Source organism: Drosophila obscura, unplaced genomic scaffold (genome assembly GCF_018151105.1).
Source record: "Drosophila obscura isolate BZ-5 IFL unplaced genomic scaffold, ASM1815110v1 contig_200, whole genome shotgun sequence".
Lineage (NCBI taxonomy): Eukaryota > Metazoa > Arthropoda > Insecta > Diptera > Drosophilidae > Drosophila > Drosophila obscura.
The window spans coordinates 969,711-988,676 of record NW_024542791.1 but is presented as its reverse complement, the minus strand read 5'-3'; the positions used below and the strand labels follow the sequence as shown (position 1 = coordinate 988,676).

At 45.4% G+C, this 18,966-nt stretch overlaps 2 protein-coding genes and 1 non-coding gene across 5 annotated transcripts; 1 reads left to right on the top strand and 2 right to left on the bottom strand.

Annotated features, from left to right (window-relative positions):
• Window positions 1–7,927: 7,927 nt before the first annotated feature.
• LOC111076084 (CLIP domain-containing serine protease 2-like) lies at window positions 7,928–9,315 on the bottom strand. Its single transcript, XM_022369707.2, has 2 exons — window positions 9,183–9,315; window positions 7,928–9,101 (listed from the first exon to the last, which is right to left on the bottom strand). The coding sequence occupies exons 1-2, from the start codon at window positions 9,241–9,243 to the stop codon at window positions 8,260–8,262; spliced, it is 903 nt and encodes a 300-aa protein (XP_022225399.2). The 5' UTR covers window positions 9,244–9,315; the 3' UTR covers window positions 7,928–8,259.
• Window positions 9,316–10,176: 861 nt separating this feature from the next.
• On the top strand, window positions 10,177–10,248 carry Trnad-guc. The gene has a single exon. It is a non-coding gene; the product is annotated as a tRNA-Asp (tRNA).
• A 5,299-nt stretch (window positions 10,249–15,547) lies between these two features.
• Window positions 15,548–18,595, bottom strand: LOC111076093 (protein argonaute-2). Of its 3 annotated transcripts, none has more exons than XM_022369716.2 (5): window positions 18,498–18,555; window positions 17,294–18,449; window positions 16,872–17,216; window positions 16,157–16,804; window positions 15,548–16,085 (listed from the first exon to the last, which is right to left on the bottom strand). In XM_022369716.2, exons 2-5 carry the CDS (start codon window positions 18,419–18,421, stop codon window positions 15,624–15,626), a joined length of 2,583 nt encoding a protein of 860 aa, XP_022225408.1. In that variant the 5' UTR covers window positions 18,422–18,449; window positions 18,498–18,555; the 3' UTR covers window positions 15,548–15,623. The 3 variants fall into 3 exon arrangements, with proteins under 3 accessions (XP_022225408.1, XP_022225410.1, XP_022225407.1); XM_022369718.2 differs by having other exon boundaries at window positions 15,549–16,085; window positions 17,294–18,436; window positions 18,498–18,595; XM_022369715.2 differs by having other exon boundaries at window positions 15,549–16,085; window positions 17,294–18,544.
• Between the last annotated feature and the right edge of the window lie 371 nt (window positions 18,596–18,966).

Sequence of the window (18,966 nt, the reverse complement as noted above, 5' to 3'; positions counted from 1 at the left end):
TATATCAAAAGAAGTCGAAACCACAAAGAAAATCTCAGCGGCAAATTTTCAGCTACATCAAATCATTGAGTCCTCCATGCGCCCGTATCTGTATCTCTGCGCCCCAGTGTGCACCTGCACCCTGCTCGCTGCTCCCTGCTCGCTGCTGGATCTGGATCCCACTATACTGCTCCTGAGGGGTAGACAAAGACAAGTCCCGTAGCGTGCCAGCGGAGACCGCCGCAGACGACTACGTCTACCTCCTGCCACCCATCTGCAGCCCCACTCCAGCCCCATCTCCAGCCCCATCTATGTCGCTGTCTCTGTCTCTGGCGGCTGCGGTTCGTTCCGCTTGCTGCCAACTTTCAACTACTTTCAAAGTTTTCACATTTTAAATTTGTTGGCTTGTTGCTGGTGCTCGGTGCTCAGATTTTTTTTGTTCGCCTGTCATCTCGCTTCTTCCTTCTCTACTTGGGAAGTTCTTTGTTTTTCTTTGCTGCTGTTCCTGAGTGCAGGTCAGAGTTTTACAGGGAAAACCAACAGGAAAGGAACCCAAGCAATTGTTCTGTGAGGGGCAGAAAAGCAACGTGGCACTTCACTGTAACTGATTTTCTGGAGGCACACTAGCAGAAATGTGCAATCGAATATTTCCAATAATCATTGCCAGATATTCTTTGACTTTGTTGTTTCTGAAAAGAAAGGTTGCAGATCGCTTCTCGATTTATTTTTGTCAAATTAAACCAAAAATAAAATATAATTTTTTAAAAGTTTAAATAATTTAAATAATAATTTAATTAAAGAAAAAAATAAAACATAATTTTAAAAGTTTAAATAATTTAATGGTTTAAGTGGTCTACTTTCGAAAGTTCATTGATTGGGGATTAATTTATAGCTGTTAGTGATTTTAGGATCACCATATAAATTAGTTATATTATTTTTTTTGGTTTTTACTTAAATACTTTTATATAAGGAATTAGTCCCAGAAATTATTAAAAATGATTATTCAATTATTTAATTTTAATGTGAATATTTTAAGATTTTTTTTTCAATTTTTGATTTTACTAATTAATTTAATAAATTTTAGTTTTAATTATTTTAATATATATAATTTAATTTAAAATTAAAATTTAATTTTTATTATTAAGTTTTCATATATTTATTTATTTTTGGTTTATTTACTTCGAGTCAACTTATTTAGGATTAAAGACAACCATTCCTTTTTTTTGAGTGTATTAAATATTGTAAAAATCCAATGCATTTACAAACTTCATCTATGTGCATATGCAAGTATGTATGTATGTACATATGTATATGCATACCTGATGTACATATTTGAATTGAAAGACAGATTTGTGTATAAATCCTTCTGCATCGGGGTGTCGGTTGCCAGCCAGCACCTTGGAGGCAACTCAAATGATGGCCAAATATGGGCTAGCATTTGCAGTTTCATCCACATGCCACGTCTCCAGGTAACTGATTGCCACAAGCTGCGGTTGCCGCTCAAATTTGCTTGCACTACATATTTTTGAGAGTTTACCTTTAGTTGGCTGTCTCTTACATATAAATGGCAAAAAACTTAAGCTTAGAGATGGCCAGGGGCCGTGCTTTTCTGCACAGTTGTGCCGATGAATGATTTAAATCTGTTTGTTCGAGTGTAGTGGGACTCTTCAGCTCACCTTTCAACAGGATGTGCTCCGTTTAAGCTTAGAGATTCGGTTAAAAGAAAAGTATATTCGCGGCGTGGGTTTAGGCTACTATTTTATATTGATGATTGGACATTGGTCCTTCCTTGCCTCAGGCATCTCTACGGTGTACATCTAATAAGCTACCCACTCCCTACCAATGGAAAAATCTCCACCTTGGTGGTGTCTGGATTGTCGATGTCTCCTTTGTTCGTGCAGTTTTCGCTTCATCGTTATCGATTCCGAATGCGAGTTGAGCTGGAAAAATGTTTTCGTTTTAGCTGCTGTTTATCCCCCGTGCTCCATACACCAACCCCACCCCCACCCCCACCCCCTCCTCTCCTCTTATTTCTTTCTTATGGCTGTGCTGGGCGTGCCAATGTGGGCGTTTTTTTTTTTTTGTTGGTTGGACTGGGGGGGGCGGGAAGAAAAATAAATTGTTGCAAATACAAACAGAAATATAATTTTTGTTGCTTGGAATACATAGAGCCACATATTTATGGCATGCCAGCACGTACGCGATATATTGCAACCCAATCGCCTGCCAGGATGTGGCGGGGCGGCGGGGGGGTGTTTGGCGAGCTGTGGGATCCTGGTGGAGCGGTTTTATTTATTTGGTAAACTTCGTTTATATCGCCCACAAGCGACAGTGGGGTGGGGGCAATGGCAAGCTAGGAAAGCGACGCCATGTTGAATGCGTTGAATGGTGGGTGAGTGGGTGGATGGATGGGTGGATGGATGGGTGGGTGGGTGTGTGGCTAGGGTGGCTGCTTGGGGTGGTCTTCACCGGGGACCGTCACCGTCACCATCATAAAAGCAAAAAGACCCCAACCAGACCAAGGCAGGAGCAGGGCACTGCGAACTGGGCTCCAAGTACTTTGTGTTTGTTATGCTTGTCAAGCATTTTGCGCGGGGCTGTCTAACGATATTTCGATTTTGATATCTTTGGCTGTTATCGTTAAATGTCTGTCTGTCTGCCGGTCCACGACGAAGAGGGCCAGGATGGGCCGCACAGCACAGCACAGGGGTGAGAGGACAGAGGACACTTGTATACAATGTGCCATGTTGATTATGGTCTCATTTTTGGTATTTACTTTTCATTTCATTTATCCCATAGTCCCGGGCAGGGGTGTAATGATATTATATTGGACTTCTCTCTCTCTCTCCCTCTCTCTCTTTCTTTCCCTTGTACTTACTTTTGTCATAATCGTTGCAGCAGGATCCGCAAGGCCTGGACATGGTCATGTGCGAGACTTTAAAATTAGCACTCAAATGTGTCAAGAGCATCAGCATCATCATTATTCCACGAACCCAAGGAGACCCTCGTCCACGTCTCCGAACAAGTCCAAATTATGCTCGTATGTATGGCTCTTTTTTGACATGGGTCCGGGCATCCACATCCACTTCCACATCCACTTGCCCCTGCCCCCTGTCATATGTCATAATTATAATGTATGTAGCTGCTCCCATTTCCAAGTTCAGCGTCTGCCTTGGGATGGATGGATCCACTTGCTCTGATATTGATAATTGGCCGCCAAAGTATGAACAACTGTGCCCCACGGCTGCCCAAGTCTAGACGAAAAGTGTCGGTTCTGAAGAGCACATTTTGACAGTTGGCACTTGATGATGATGACGATGATCCGGACATAGCTTAAATAATTCTTCGCCCTGAGCTGCTCGCACAAAACATAATTATGTATTATGAAAACATTTTGGAAGGATCTGAGAGTCGAAGATAAAGTTTTGAGTGGGGATATTGCAAGATTTGGATACGGTGCACAGGCAGAGGTACCTTTTGATCGTCTGTACAAATATATTTAAATCTGTGAGTTCTTTTGGGAAATGAAAAGTTTTTTTAGTTTGATTTGTGCTCTATTTGAATCTCTTATATGGTACAGTGAAAGCTGAAGAAAAGAACTCCCAAGAGAGCTTGAATGGATTATGCTTGGACCTTTTTTTTAGTAGTTACGTATGATGGACACATGGCTAGCTTGGCATTGGGGAAATTGAGAGATGGATAGACATAGATTGGGACTGCGTATGTCTCTGTGGTACCTGGCTCCCTTATGGCAAGTATTCTGCCAAGAGAAACCTTCCATGAACTGTGGAGAATCTGAAAACTAAATTACGTATAACGAAAGAGATCCATGAGAGTTCCTATAAATGCAAATACGATAAGCAAATAAATTAAGTTAAAGTGAATAATAATATATTACTTTAATTAAAAGTATTACTCGAACAAACTCGCAGGTACTCCAAATTCTGTATCGTTTTTTGAATTAAAAAAAAGAAAAGCTCATGGCATAAGCCAACTACTGGCCAGCTACCCAAAAGTAATCCTCAATTAAACATAACAAATTCGTGTTGCACTTACAGGAAGTGTTTGCACCTGAAAGGGGCTGCACACTGGACTTCCCTGGCAAACGGACAATCCATACATACATTCGAGAGAGCAGCGAAAAATCTGAATATGTTGGCTGGGCAGGGGCACGGGCAGGGGCACGGGCAGGGGCACGGGCACAGGCACAGTGAACCCATTAAGCAGCAGCCGCGAGATAAACTCCTCTTGAGCCGGCAGCCAGCAGCCGCAGCCCCAGCAGCAGCAGGCACGCGATGGCGATGGCGATGCCAATGGTTGGGTGTGATTTATAGGGCTTTTAGGATATTTTATTAAAATGCATATTCGTTGCTCGGATGTCACTCGGCGGCCGTCGTTGAATGTTTATGATTTTCATAAGCTCAGAGGCCATTGGCTACCACATCGCGGCCATACGAAGAGGCGCATGGAGGAGAATGGAGCAGAATGGAGCAGAATGGAGGATGCAGGCCAAGCAGATGTTGTTCTTGTACGGCGGCAATGTTGTATGTCATAAATTGTCACCACACTCGCCGACGACCCGATGCCCGACTCTGCAGCAGTGCAGCCGATCGGGCCAGTCCAGTGTCAGGTGAAGATATTGTATCTGATCGCTGCGACGGTTGCGGGTCATAAACAAGTGAGGAGTTCTCCCCCGGTTGTGGGTTTTGCGACCATTGCATCCTTGCCTCCACTCCACTCCACTCCACTCGACTCGACTTGGCTTGGCTTCTTTTTGGGTTTAATTAAAGCAGTTGGCTTGTCTTCATTTTTGTATCTTTTGCCTGGCGGAGAGTGACGTTGGCTGGGGCTTAGTGCGCGGATTCGTTTATCAGTTTATTTAAATTTTCTTTTCGTTTCTGCATGTGCGAGCGGAGCAAAGCTGAGACCGAGGGGATTGCTCGTATTTATGCCCATAATCAGGGCGCATGGAATCCCGTTAAGTCGCGTCATAAGGCGGTTCGCCATTTTCGCTTATCTACGACTCAGATTCGGTTACAGCTTACAGCGGCAGCGGCAGCCCCCGCCCCGCCCACAATAACATTGAGGCTGAGGCTGTGGCTGTGGCTGTGGCTGATGCTGAGTTTTATTGTTGCTGCTCAGAAATTGGATTCGTATCGGAATTACACACACACACACACACACATGTGCACATATACATATGTACATATATACACCCACACACGTAATACAGTTTATGGCAACTCATATCTGTAAGATACACCCCCACCCCCCACAACACAGCCAGTAAGAGAGTAAGCCGCCATTTTGCGTTAAAAGGCAGAACCGAACACGTAGCACGAAGCGAACGAAGAAAAATGTTAATAAAATAACACAAATATGGCAGAGGGAAATGCTCGTTATGTGAGGATTTCCATCGGCTTTCCCTCTCTCTTGGCTTTTATTTTTATTTTATGTATCTGCCACATAAGCAGCTTAAGTGGCAAGCACCACAGTTAGACAGGCAGTGAGAGTTGGAGAGATGGAACCCATTTACATATATACATAAAGATTTACATGTGCATGTAAAAGATGTACATTTATATATGTACATATGTATGTATGTATGTATGCATGTATTTGTACTTTAGTATGGCATATCAAAAGCAAAAGGATCAGGGACATAATGCCGACGTCGCCGCATGTGCCATAATTTGCAGAAAAGTGCCAGAACAGCCACCCAACCACATGGCACACAGCACAACCAAAAACCGAACCCCAATCCCCCAACATTCTGCCCAACTGAAACCCCAATTTGAAGCCACCACCCACCCCACCCATGCACCCAAAGGCTGGCATTAAAATGCCTTTCGAACAAGGATAACATTTTGCTTTCTTTTCTGGCAGGCTTTGCCTTTGCCTCGTTTCGTTACGTTTTCCATTCCCCATTTTCCATGTGGCAAGTGGAGAACAGGGAGAGTTGGTAGATGGTAGATGGATGGGGTGTTGCTTGCATGAGGCACTTTTGGGTGGGGGGCCGAAATGGGTGCATGCCATAAAAACAATAGCGCACATAAATTTTGCACAAATATATAAAGTATGTATGCAAAAAGGCATAAAACGTACAGAAAAAGGGAGCCTGGAGCGGCGGCCAGGCAAAATGAGCCAAGGGGAATCCCCAACCAGCACACACACACACACACACATCAGCATATACATATACATATGCATATATCGTGTATCGTAAAACATAAAGAAGGAGACGCAGAAGAAACAGAATGAAATATTTGCGATTTTCGTTTGTTTTATTTTATTTCATTTCTTTTTTCTTTTTTTCTTTCAGCTGTGTTCTCATTTCATTTCGCTGTGATTTGGTCGGAATTTTAACGAGGCCCGATATGGGTGCGAACTTGTTAAGGGGGCCCACTGGGCAGAGGGTACTTGGGGGTCGTTAGAGATTCCCTGGGTGCCACAGGCCATGGGAGGGCTACGCATGGGTTGGTGGCATGCGATTCGTTCAGTGTACTGTCGTCAGGCCTGCATTTGGTGTGTGTTTCTAAAGGGAAGGTGTTTCAGGATAAGCACGTTTAAATATGTGCACACAAATATCATAGTTAATCTTCATAAAAATATCAGGTATATGACTAAGATGTATTCGCTGAAATCAAGCTGACATCCTGCTTTTGGAATATAAAATTAAGATGAGAGATATATGACAGTTTTATAAAAATAATATTATAGGCATACATTTCCTAGATATTTTCAGATATATGTATATATAATTAGGATATTGTTAGGGCGATATTCCAAGTAGCATCACAAAAGTAAATTAAATTTTTCAGCTGACGAAATTCTATTTAAAAGAATGAAAAATTGTCTGGATATTTCAACAGTAAGAAATGAGTGTTAAAAACAACAGAAGTTAGAAGAATTTACAGCAGATACATCGAATAAAGAACTTAAGTTCGAGCTTCACTTTTGTCCAGATCGTATTTTAAAATTTATTTTTTTAAGTTAATGAGACTTGCATTAAAAATGGCTGTGTGTAGTAGAAAATATGGATTATTTTTTTAAAGATAATTCTATTTAGTGTTATTATTCAATATACTTTATAATGGGGAATATGGTTAAAGAATATACTCAAAAATTATCCGAACCCATTTCCATATGTTGAGTTGCAAAACTCCTATCAATTCTCTTCCCCTGCCCACTTCTAATGGCTAAGGGCTTGCAGTTTTGCAGTTATCTACGGGTCATCCGAAATCGGCTGATATCAATCTTCTACACTTGAACTGCGAGCACGGAACAAATGCCAGTGCCAGAGGGCAGTCACGCATCTTTGGCGGGGTCACAGCTGTTTGCATTTGCTTCCATCATCATCGATACCCGTAATTGGACATCGAGCTGGCTGCTCCTCAACCCCGGTCCAGTCACCAGTCACTACATCCTCCACCTTTCAACCGTGAGCAATATGTGCGCAAGTAATTGTGATTTTCCGTGTTTCCCGTTTGATTTTCCACTCAGCTTCGACCCTCCCACCACCCAACTCTACACCGAATGAGCAGAGCAGAGCACTACATGAATTTGTCGTTTTCAGAAATTTATGCTTTTTAGTTTATTGCTGATGGAAGGAGCAGCAGTAACAGCAGGAGCAAAGGGTGTGCCGTCTGCATAGTTTTATGAGTGGACCTCGTGTGTGCCTCTGGTCGTCTGATGTCCAGCCCGGGACCAGCCAAGTCGATGTGTAATTGGGAATTTATTAGTCGCTGGAGACTCATTTACATTTCTCTCGCTTGTAGGGTGTGTGTGCGTGTGTGTGTGTGGAGGCCAGGAGACCAAGTGTGGGCGTCACCACCCCGCACCACAATCCGTACGGAACTGCTGTAATTATTAGCCATTCTTTTATTTATGGCAAGACGAGTTTTGATTTATCAAGGATATAGCGAATGCCAAAGACAAATGCGTAGACTTGGGTAAATAAATTCCCCGAAATTGTCTATCGGTTCTGATTTATTACTAATCGACAGTCATAAAGAACTTGAGGCGCACCTGGCAATGGCCAGTGCGATTGGCACTCTGATCGGGGTCACCATTTCAAATATTTCTTGGAATTATTATTTATATTTATTATATTTACGGGTTGTGCCTGCTGTGGAGGTTTTTTTTTTTTCAATCTTAGCAACGAGTGGAGCTCTTTCCGAACTTAAGCTGAGTCGTCTGTTAATGGAACTAATTAATCCGGTTTATTGTGAGATTATTTCTGAGAGAGAGACACCGAGAGTTAGCTGAGCTGTGACGTATTTAGTCCATATTTCGAACAATCCACTCCCTGTACGGGTGGATGCGCATAAACGCGCCTGGGAAGCCTTCCCTTTTAATTGACGATCCCACATTAACGATCGCAATCAGATAGTAGCTGGCCGGATTGCCGTAGACGACATTCACGCCCACCATCGGCGAGCCAGACATGAGGATATCGTTGCCAGAGATCAGACCACAGATATGATTCGAGGTGAGGTCGAACATGTCGAAGCCAGGATGCGACTTGCAGTACTCCGAGCCGAGCGTGTGTACCTGGTGCTTCGAGCGCCATCTGCCCGCCGGGTTGAGGTCGCGAGCGAAGCCCACCATCTCCAGGCGCTGGCCAATGTGATTGCCGTCGATCTCGTGGTCCGGCGGCAGGCACAATGGCTGCACATAGTCCCCGAAACGAACGTTGCGATCTAGCTTGGCCAGAGCAATGTCGTTGTCGTATCGCCGTCCATCGTACTGCGGATGAACGGCCAGCTCCATGATCGTGTAGGGCTCCGGCGGGGGTGCACATTTCTCCGCCGTAAGGCAGTCCCTCCGGTGAGTGTTTTCGTTGGACTTCCAGTCTCCGAAGAGTATAATTGTGGCCTCCATAGCACTTTCCAGCAGTATGCAATGAGCCGGCAGAATCGCGTGTCGCTCGCTGAGGAGTACAGAGAGGCAGAGGTACGAATATTCCTCAGGGTTCGACTCATTCACTTTGCTGTAGCCCACACGTCCCAGCCACGGGTGCTCATCCGGATCTGTAATTTCCCTCTGGTTATACAGCTGCGCCTGTCTCAGTCTGCCACATTGCTGCTGCTGCTGGTGCTGCTGCTGCTGCGCCTGGATAGCTGTCAGTGTTGGGCACAGAGAGAGTTTAGCTGAGCTTCAGTTCGGGGCAGGGTTTTTCCCTGACACTACGTGATACTTACGTGATAAGAGAGCGGGCAATACCCATACCCCAATGAGAGCCACGCAGGTGCCTCCAAACATATTTCCAGTGCAACTTAATCCGAACAGATTGATGTTTGCCGGATGACTGAACTGTATGGCAGCGATAAGTCGCCACTGGCATAGCTTTCGCGCAGTGCAGCACTCAATTAAAAAGCATCGCTGCGGAAAGCTGCAATCAATGATCTGATCTGCTATTCTCAATCGGAAATGGGTCTAGCGATTACCCGGTAAATTCTTTGAAAAATTATATTGATCAGGTTATATTTCTTTATAAGAGAACTACCCAAAGATATCTGATAAAAGAGCCTGGCTTTGCGGGGATCCGTTACTCATGTGTTGCTTTGTGTGTAATTCTTTAATGCGTGACATCCAAATTGCAATTGAAGCTTCCATGCTCTTTAGCTGCGGCATGCACAGACGATCCGATTGCTGAGCGCAGCTTCGGCAAGCAAGAGATAATGTAGATAACGAAAGAGCGAGCTTAGAGAGAAAGCTTAGAGAGAAAGCTTAGAGAGAGTGCGCTTAAAAACCACTTGGCAGGAGGAGCAAGTGAAAGCTTAAAAGTAAGAAGAAAACAGAAGAATTTATAACAGCAAAAATATGCAGCTGAACGAAAGAAATTGGCTGCTTTTCGGCAAGCATTCTGTTTGACTATATAAAATGTTTTATTAGGATTATTTTAATTATTATTTCGCACAGCCGAAATTTGTTATTATTTTTCTTCACCGTTAAACTTGGGTTTTTTTATATTTACCGTATGGAGTGCAATCATAAATGAACTAATCAATATTAAGATCACCTCAAAATTCCTCAAAAATAGTCATTTGATAGAGCATTTGCTGAAGCATTGCCAAATAATAGATTAATTAATGATTGGTAAACAACAACAAAAATAGACGTCATACTAGAACAGAACTAGAACTAGAAGTTACATCACTTTCGAGTTTTCCTTTAGACTCCGGAAATACAACATCCTCGATAGTATAGTGGTCAGTATCCCCGCCTGTCACGCGGGAGACCGGGGTTCAATTCCCCGTCGGGGAGAGATGTCAAAAGTCTTTTTTTTCTTCTTTTTATACCTGATACTCAAGGAGTACATATAGGGTAATTTTAGAATTATGTAGATACATACTTTGTATATGTAACCGCCAGAAGAAACCATCTCCGAACCCATAATCTACATCTATTTATGTAGATATATGTACATACATATGTACATATATATAAATTTAATAATGATGCCGATTGTTTTCCTTTTTATCGGCATCCCTCTGCACCAGTACAACTTTATCAATGGGAGAATAAATTAAATTGCTTTTTCTATATAATTTCATACTTATAGCTCAAAGTGTTGTTTTTTGGATGCTATTTGTAAACTCTACATTCTCCCCGCTCCCTGCTACAAACCATAATCCCCATCCCCCATACTGCCCCAAAAAACCCCACCCAAACCGTAGCTCAAACTGTCCATCATATGTTTAATTTAAGCCTCGTAATTGTGTTTATTGTACATTTTAAGAGTCCTTGCCAATGGAAGCCATGCCCATCAGGTCACGCATAATCTTATTACGCACGTCAGAGTCTATTGGGCCTGAGTCTAGGCTGGATAAAAAAGGAAAAATTTCAACAACGTCACCAATTTCCGGCAATTATTTCGACTGTCGGTCGATTTAATTTATTCGTTGCTCAAAATTAAAACCAAACCAAAACAAAGAAATCCCCTTGTCCAACTGAAGCGACATTGTAAACAGGCCACATCCCCCCAAGCACTCCCCCAATCCCAATCGCATTCGCAGTCCCAGTTCCCTGTCCAAGATCCTGCCACATCTCCATCTCACGCTGTGTTTGTTGGCGCGATTTTTCATTCCAGGCGCAATTGGTTTTCAATTCATGGCCATGTAATCCACTGCCCATCCCCCCCACAGACTCCATGGGATATTTCTGGGGATTTATGTTGTTTTTTGTTGTTGTTGTTGTTGTTTTGTTGCTTTCATAGACCAAGACAGGACCTGGCTTGTGGGGTTTTTTGTGCATATTATTAGCGTACGCCGCGTGACTGCGAGTTGAGCTTTTAATCGAATGCACATAATTGCCAAAATAAATCAATCAATTCGGCTCGACTTCCCTCTAATGAGAACTGACAGTCGCCCAGTCATCTCTCCACTGCCAGATCCACTCTCTCTCTCTCTCTCTGTCCCTCTTCAGGCCCCATTCCCATGTAGGCACTGGGCATAAATTAACATCCAAGGATTTAATATATTCTCAAATGATGTTTAATAAGCGGGCGGAACGGGCCAGACCCTTAACGACTTGGTTTACGTGTCATTTGACTCTGGAAGGTGGGGCCTTTGGCTAATACCTCGTCTTAGGCGAACATAAATATCCGTGTTGCGAGTGATAGCGATCTTTTTGTCTGCCCAGACACGTGACCCCATCGTCGCGCCACCGTTTCGTTTTGTAATCCGTGAGATATGGCAACGATGACACGCTCCGCTCTGACTCTTTGCGTCCATTATGAATTTGACAAATGGAGCGCAACTGCCCGGGGCCCCATTCCCGTCTCTCTACACGAGGCAGCCAGAAGGGGGTAAGACCGGAGGTGATTCCGGAGTGCGTGCGGGATTACGTGTCAAAGGATTAGTGACAACACGAGCTCGTGGCACTGCCATGCCGCACGAGAGCAGCAGCCCGCGTTGCTTTGGCAGTTTTCTATGATAAGATTTATCATTGAAAAAGGGAATGTTGTAGAGGATTGTCAATATCACAAGTTAGTTGTGGAGTTCTAGATGCAGAAACTTGTATTTCCAAAATAATATTGATTTAATTTGAAGACTGAATGTATCCGAATGTAAAGGGACTTGTATCGAAGGCTCTGCAGAGCTGGAAGATGATTTGAAATTTCTAACAATTTCCAAGTCCAATGAGGCAGCACTGAGGGCAGTTATTGTGCTTATAAATATCATTTTAATATCTAAGAAAATCTAAGAAATATTATTTTCCCCTGTCCCTAATGGCTAGCCGCCTGACGATGGACTTTCCCGCTGTGTTAAAAATCCTCGCAAACAAATTTGCGTTCCAAATGTTCAACCATAATTTGTTGTCGACACCAAAAAGCACAAGCGAAGGTCGTAGGCTGAGATCTGCCGGAACTGACGAGCACATTATTAGCCGCAGGGGGAGTTCCAAAGGATGAGGCTGTAGGTTGGAGAGGGCGCTTTGAAGGGGTGTTTTTTTTTTTTTTTGGTCCACGGGCTGCGGCAGTCCACAATTGAATTTTAAAAAAAACTGCAAAACGCATTTTTCAAAATGACAAACAAACGAAAAGTGAAACGGAAATGAAAACAAACAATGAAGGCCAAGGAAAACAAAGTAACCTGAGACTCGGCAAGGGATTCGGAATGATGCTGAGAGTTCAAACGAAACGGGGAATACGATGATGATGATGATGATGATGATGATGATGAGGCCGTGGCTCCGTAGGAAGCTGAAGACCCGCAAGGGGAGTGTGAAAATGGAATAAGTGTGAACAAATAGAAGCGCACAGTGGGACGCTCAGTTTTTGTGGAGAAGTCAAATGGCAAGGCGACAAGGGGTTGGCCCTCAGGGGGTTGCTACCGTTTGGCAATTATGTTTCCTCGAGTCCCATCGAAATGTATACATACAATATTCGTGGCATTAAGCAAACACCAAAGCAGTTATCAATCAGTTCTACATATGCATCAGTAAAAGACCCTGAGAAGTTCGCATATGGATAATGCAGCGGGGGAAATATCAGAAGTTATAAAAAACAGAGAGCTACGAGGTGTAAATATAGGGAGGGGGGAAACTACATACAGACACGTCAGGTGAATCCAAATAAAGATTAAGGATACGTTTCCTGACTCTCACAGAGTTCTCCGATCCCAAGTGAATATTCCATAATATTTTAGGATTGTATTTCATTCGATGGTTGGGCCTATAAGGTGATATTTCTGTCTGCTGACAGTCTGTTTCCCAATCTGCCGGATTCTTATTTTTTTTTTTATTTGTGTATGGTGCATTGTTCGCGCCAGTTGGTGCGTTGATGACCGTTTAAGCAAAGTGTCAGCCGGAGTGGAGCGACCAGAACCGCAGATGTCCTGTCTCGAACCCAATTCCTGTCCCGGCGTGAGCTCCAGGAAGCGGCGACCTCATTAAGGCGGCAAAGTGCAGGCCAATTGCAGGGGCCCGGCTGCACTCGGCCCCCGGGCATAAATCACGCCATTTAATAACTAATAAACGCCATCGTCGTCGGCGTCGTTGCCGTCGTTGGCCTCCACTCAAGTGGCAGCTGTCAGCTTGTCAGGGGCGGCCGAAGAGCGTGAAATAATCGCCAGACGCGACATTGAACGGAATGGAATGGAATTATAAGGGGCAGGGCCAGGGCAACGGCCACGGCCCAGAGTTCGTGTCAAGTAAAAAGCACCCCAGAGGAATCCATCAGTTTTGTGATTTTCGTATATTAAGTCATCATTTTTAGTCCATGTTCCCCCTGCTGCAACTCCCATGGGGCAGGTCCGTTTCGTTTCGCCTGTGCTCTGGCGTCTGGAGTCTGGGGTCAGTCTGGGGGAAACTTTAAATTGAAGCTGCGACCAGGACAGCGAACAAGGGTAGACTGGTTGGAATGGATGTATCTGCCTTTTGTGCCCACGATTACTGATTACAACGAAAGTTAAGTGCTACAGCAGGAGTTGCAGCAGGGAGTCGCAGCAAAGCTCTGGGATCGCTCTTGTTCGTGTTTCATTAGTGGTTAATGTCGGACATGTGGGGCTCAATGGAACTGACACTACTCTTGGGTGACAACATAATATTGAAGAAATAAGGGGAAGGCTGAGAATTATGATACAGACATCTAAAGCGATGGAAGTTCATGGGATATAAGAGTGAAATGAGGGAATACAATCGACAAAATAAACTACTTATATCCATATAGCTCTTTGCCTTTAGTTGCAATCACTTTGGGTCTAGTCTGCAGCTATTTTGCCTATAATTTAATTTATTATTTACCCAAAAGTATGCTATACAAATTATTTTAAAACGTTCTCTAGGAACTGCACAGCCTTAGGAGTTACCTGTGGATGAGGGAAAATATTACTAACTTGCAGGCCAGTTTCAAAATTAATATTTTTAATAAATACCAACAAAAACTCTTGGATTGAACAACTGGGATATTACTTGGATAACTTGTTTCAGTTTTTTCGGGGCAATATCTAGCTTAAGTTTTCAAATTAAAAATATGTTTAATTCCATAATATAATACACCTTTAGGTCGTATTCAAAATCTTCTAAAATTAAGGAAATTTCTGCCGTTGGAATACATTGGCAAGTCAATTCCAAGTTCTTCCCACCAGCTCCCCACCCACTTGGACTGCGCTCATTTGCCTGCAGGGGGGGATGGCCGGGAGTCGCGTGAGTATTTAAGGCACCTGCAAACCCAGCCCTTGGCCCTGTTCCCCCGGGGGGGGGCGGCACGGCACTCTAATGCGTCAAAATCCTTCAACTTTTCGCAGCATTTGCGCACAATGCGGTGCAGGCGTGGCTGCTGGAGGGCCCTTCACCGAAAACAGAAACAGAAAAAGAAGAACAGCAGCCAGGACGGGAAAAAAGCGCGACTGACAAAAGTATTTGAATTGACAAGTGCCATCAAAATAGAAGCGGAATTAAATTTATCATGCCAAGTGGCGGTGGTGGTGGCTGGGCGAGGTGAGGCAAAGACTGTAAGAGCTACGACTGGGCTCTCTGGGGGATGAACAGCCAACAGCAGCAGCAGAGGAGTACGAGCAGTAACCAGCTCCGGCGCCATCGATTAACTCGAGCGTGAGCCAGTTCCGCCGGAAGGAAGAAGAACTTTTAAATATTGAATAATATGTTTTCTTTATTTTCTTAAACACGGAAAATTCTGTCAAACTTCGCATATTGATGGGGCCAAAGATGAGCGGAATATTGGCAATTCGGCAAAGTGTCACAAAAACCAAATTAAAATTTTTAGGAAAAATAAAAGAAATTTTATTCGTCTTAAATTATAGAATTATTTTCGTTTGATTTTTCCCCACAGGTTCTTTGGCATTAATTTACACAAGCATGCTCTATTTTTAGAGCGAAATAGCGTGGTTTTCGTCGCTTCAAAAAACCTTGCCCCATATAGCAAGTGAAATGCATGCGCGTTACTCGGGCTGTCATTGTTTTATGCCTTGGCAAATAGAGCAGCCCACTGCTTAGAGATTATTATGCGAACAAATCAGAAAGGATCACAACTTAGTCTGGGCTGTGCTGCCACGGATGAGCACAGAACTCGATGGGGATAATGTAACGAGAACAAAAAATATTTTTATTTGGATTTTAAATGTATATATGTAGTTGAACAAACAAAATTTAAACAAGCGAAACTAAACTAAACAAAACTAAATAAAGTACATTGGATTTTTCGATGTAAGGCTCGTGCTTATCAAGCGCTTTTTGTACTCCAGCTCTGGCGCCGCAAACGTCGTGGTGCCCGTGAGATACACCCGCCCACGGGAGGCAGCCAAATGGGCCAAGTACGCCGGTGCCGGGTAGGACACAGCGCGGTTGCAGCGGGGGAACATGTGGCAGAGGTTGTGTGTCAGCTGCTGCAGCAGGTCAATGTCCAGGCTGCCCGTGTTCGCGATCACATTGTAGCGGGTCGGCCTGGCCGTGCCCTGAATGGACTGGTGGCTGACCATGAACCACTGCACCTCATTGGGATGCACTATGGTGCGATCGACCACGGTGCCCGGCTCCACGTTGTTGTATTTGTTGTGCTGCGAGGGGGCGCCACTCGGAAAGAAGCGCGTGTGATGCCGCTTCACCACTATGATGCAGCAGATTTTCGGCTTAATGCCCAGCTGTTAATGGGGCGGAAGGGGGGCTCGGAATTAGTGCACGAAGTGCCAGTGAATGGACAGTTTGAAGTCACCTTGGCACAGGCCACGGAGATGCCGCGCAGCTCCTCGTTCTTAATCTTCGGGAACTGCCCATCGCTGACCCCGTCCCGGTAGTACATAATGTGCTCCGGATAGCACTTCCGGTAGTGATGATAGGTGCGCAAAATCGCGGCTGTTATCGACTCCATGTCCTCGATCTCCTCCAAAGCGGAGCGTTGCAGGCGGTACTGCATGTTGTAGGATGCCCCAAAGGGATCGTGAGATCCCGCCACGCCCACCACACTGGGTATTTCGCGTTGATCGGGCGACGGATGCGTCACATCGGCGCCCAGGTACATGACGTTCCTCAGCTCGGTGCACCCATCCAGCTTCAGCGTGTGGTTGATGCCATTCAGCTTGGAGTTGATCTTCAGCAGCAGATTGCCAATCACCTGCGGATTGCAGTTCCGCTCGACGGTGTTGCGCTTGATGCACTGCGTGAGAATCCCGTACTGCAGTTCGGCTTTCTGTTTCAGTTCGTCGTAGAAATGGCCGGCATTGGGCACAACGACAATCACCAAATCGTACTGACTCGATTTGTACTCCTTGAAGTGCGGATCCAGGCTCTGGATGTCCCTGTACGCTCGTATGTTTGCCTTGGCAGCCAGCGACAAATTGACGCTGCGACTTTGTGCCAGGATCTGCAAGGATGAGCAAAAGTAATGCCCCCGCACCTGCACCTGCACCTGCCACTCGACGATCACTTACCAACTGCTCAAGGTCCCGCATCTTGTTGTAGTTGAGGCCGCCGTGCACGATGGCCCACTTGTGCGCCTTCTGCTTGGACTCGTAGAAATGCGAGCAGTCGTTGCGCCACGAGCCGTGCCTCACCATGCATGTGGCCCTGTTCCGATACTGGATAATGGGGGCACTGAGGGTGCGCGTCTGCACCGTAACGAAATCGGTCTGCAGGCGAAAGCCAAAGCGCGCTATGGTCGGGTCCGTGTTGTGGCTGAAGTACTGCAGCAGCTCCATGATCTTGCACCTGCGTGCGTTCGTGGATGTGGCCGCAATCTTAATCATTGCCGCCGACTGCAGCGTGGAGTCCTTGCGCTGCAATGGAAGCAATCAAAGTGATCAAAAGGGGTGACAGCAGCGTGCCAACGGCAGACAGCAGACAGCAGACTCACATTCACCGACTGCTTGCCCTCAATGGCACACAGCTCAATGGGCAGATAAATTGTTTTCTGTGGCGAGCCAACGTGCAGGCAGTGCAGATTCGGATACCGTAGACTGTGGCCACGGGACTGGAAGTACTCGGCCACGGTCAGCCGGCCCTTATCCGCCACGAATGTCTGCTTGCTGGCCGGCAGCTTGGTCAGCGCATTCACCTTGTAGACTCTGGTGAAACTTGCGAATGATGCTGGCGGCGCATAGGCGATGGCAACGCCACTCAGGTATCCATCTATCTCCGAGCGCTTGCTCTCGAGATTCGTTTGGGCCGTGATCTTCTGGCCCAGCTGATAGCGCTCCAAGTACTCGATAATGGGCATCGGCAGTGGGAAGCACTTGTGTGTGATGTCCACATTCACAAACGGACGATCGCCCAGCACAAACGCCTGAAAGAGGCCCAGCAGAATCTCCTCGCCGTTGCCCAGGGCCTGGGACTTTCCCGGTTCGGATTTCTGAAAGAAACAGCGACCCGAACGTATCGCCTTGCTGTGGCATGGCGCGGCCAGCACAACCTCCAGACACTGCAGCGCACGCATCGGCTTCTCGTAGATCCTGTCCCTCATGTAGGTGCGCAGGGAGCTTAGGTCGACCTCCGGTTCCGCCGTCGCCATAATCTCCACCAGATACTTGAGCTCACGTCCATAGCTGTCGAAGACGCTAACCTGCTCGCCCTGCGATCGGCAGTGGAGCTTGTCCACGGAGTAGCACGAGGCCCGTCCATCGAAGGCCGCCACAGCATTGCCCAAATACTGAACGCGATGCTGCTCGAAGGCCTCCCGGTAGAACTTCTTCGGCAGTTCCGGCACGAATTTCACATCGTAGTGGTACGCCACTGCCGGCATTCTGTCCATGTTCACTTGCAGATAGTTCACTGCAATCTCCCCGATTCTGCCCAGTGTACCGCGCTTTATGGGCTTGACCGCTGGCCGGGGCGGGACCACTGCCACTGCCACTGCCCCTGCCACCGGACGCAGGAGATCTCCTTGGCCCAGCTCTGGCTGCACGTTGACGCATTCCAAAGCGTCGGCTACGGCCGCGAGATCCGGAAACGGTTTCTTTTTTTTATAATTTTTAACTTTAGGCATTTCCACTGCCGTTTGCTTGAGTAAAAAACTTAAGAAAGAAATATATATATACAAAAAAAAATATATAGAGTTTTACCGATCACTAAATTTATTCTACTCTAGTTACGAGTCTCCTCCGAATGTTGCCAGACGAATGAATACAGTGTGAATACAAAATATGTGTGTGTGTGTGTATGTGTGTGTGTGTGTGGCATATGTATGCTGCCCGGCTGCTATATGCTAAATTTTTCCCACATCGAACAAATCAATGGGGGGATAGATTTTTTTTTGAACTATTTCTTTTCATTCGAATCAGCACAGACTCTGAGTGGCAACAGAATGACAAAATATGGCATATGGATCTGATGGAAAACTATAAGGTAGTAAAACAGATTGGAAAAAGCGTCTGAGAGGCTGCCTTAGAACTCAGCCAACATGCCGCCGCCGCCGCCACTTCAATGTGCAACATTAGCTTCAGTTTTTGGTTACAAAACGTTTTGCAGCGGCTTTTTAATATGTGCGCGTATTTAATTTTATAATTAGATCTGAGCCTCGGCACGTTTCCT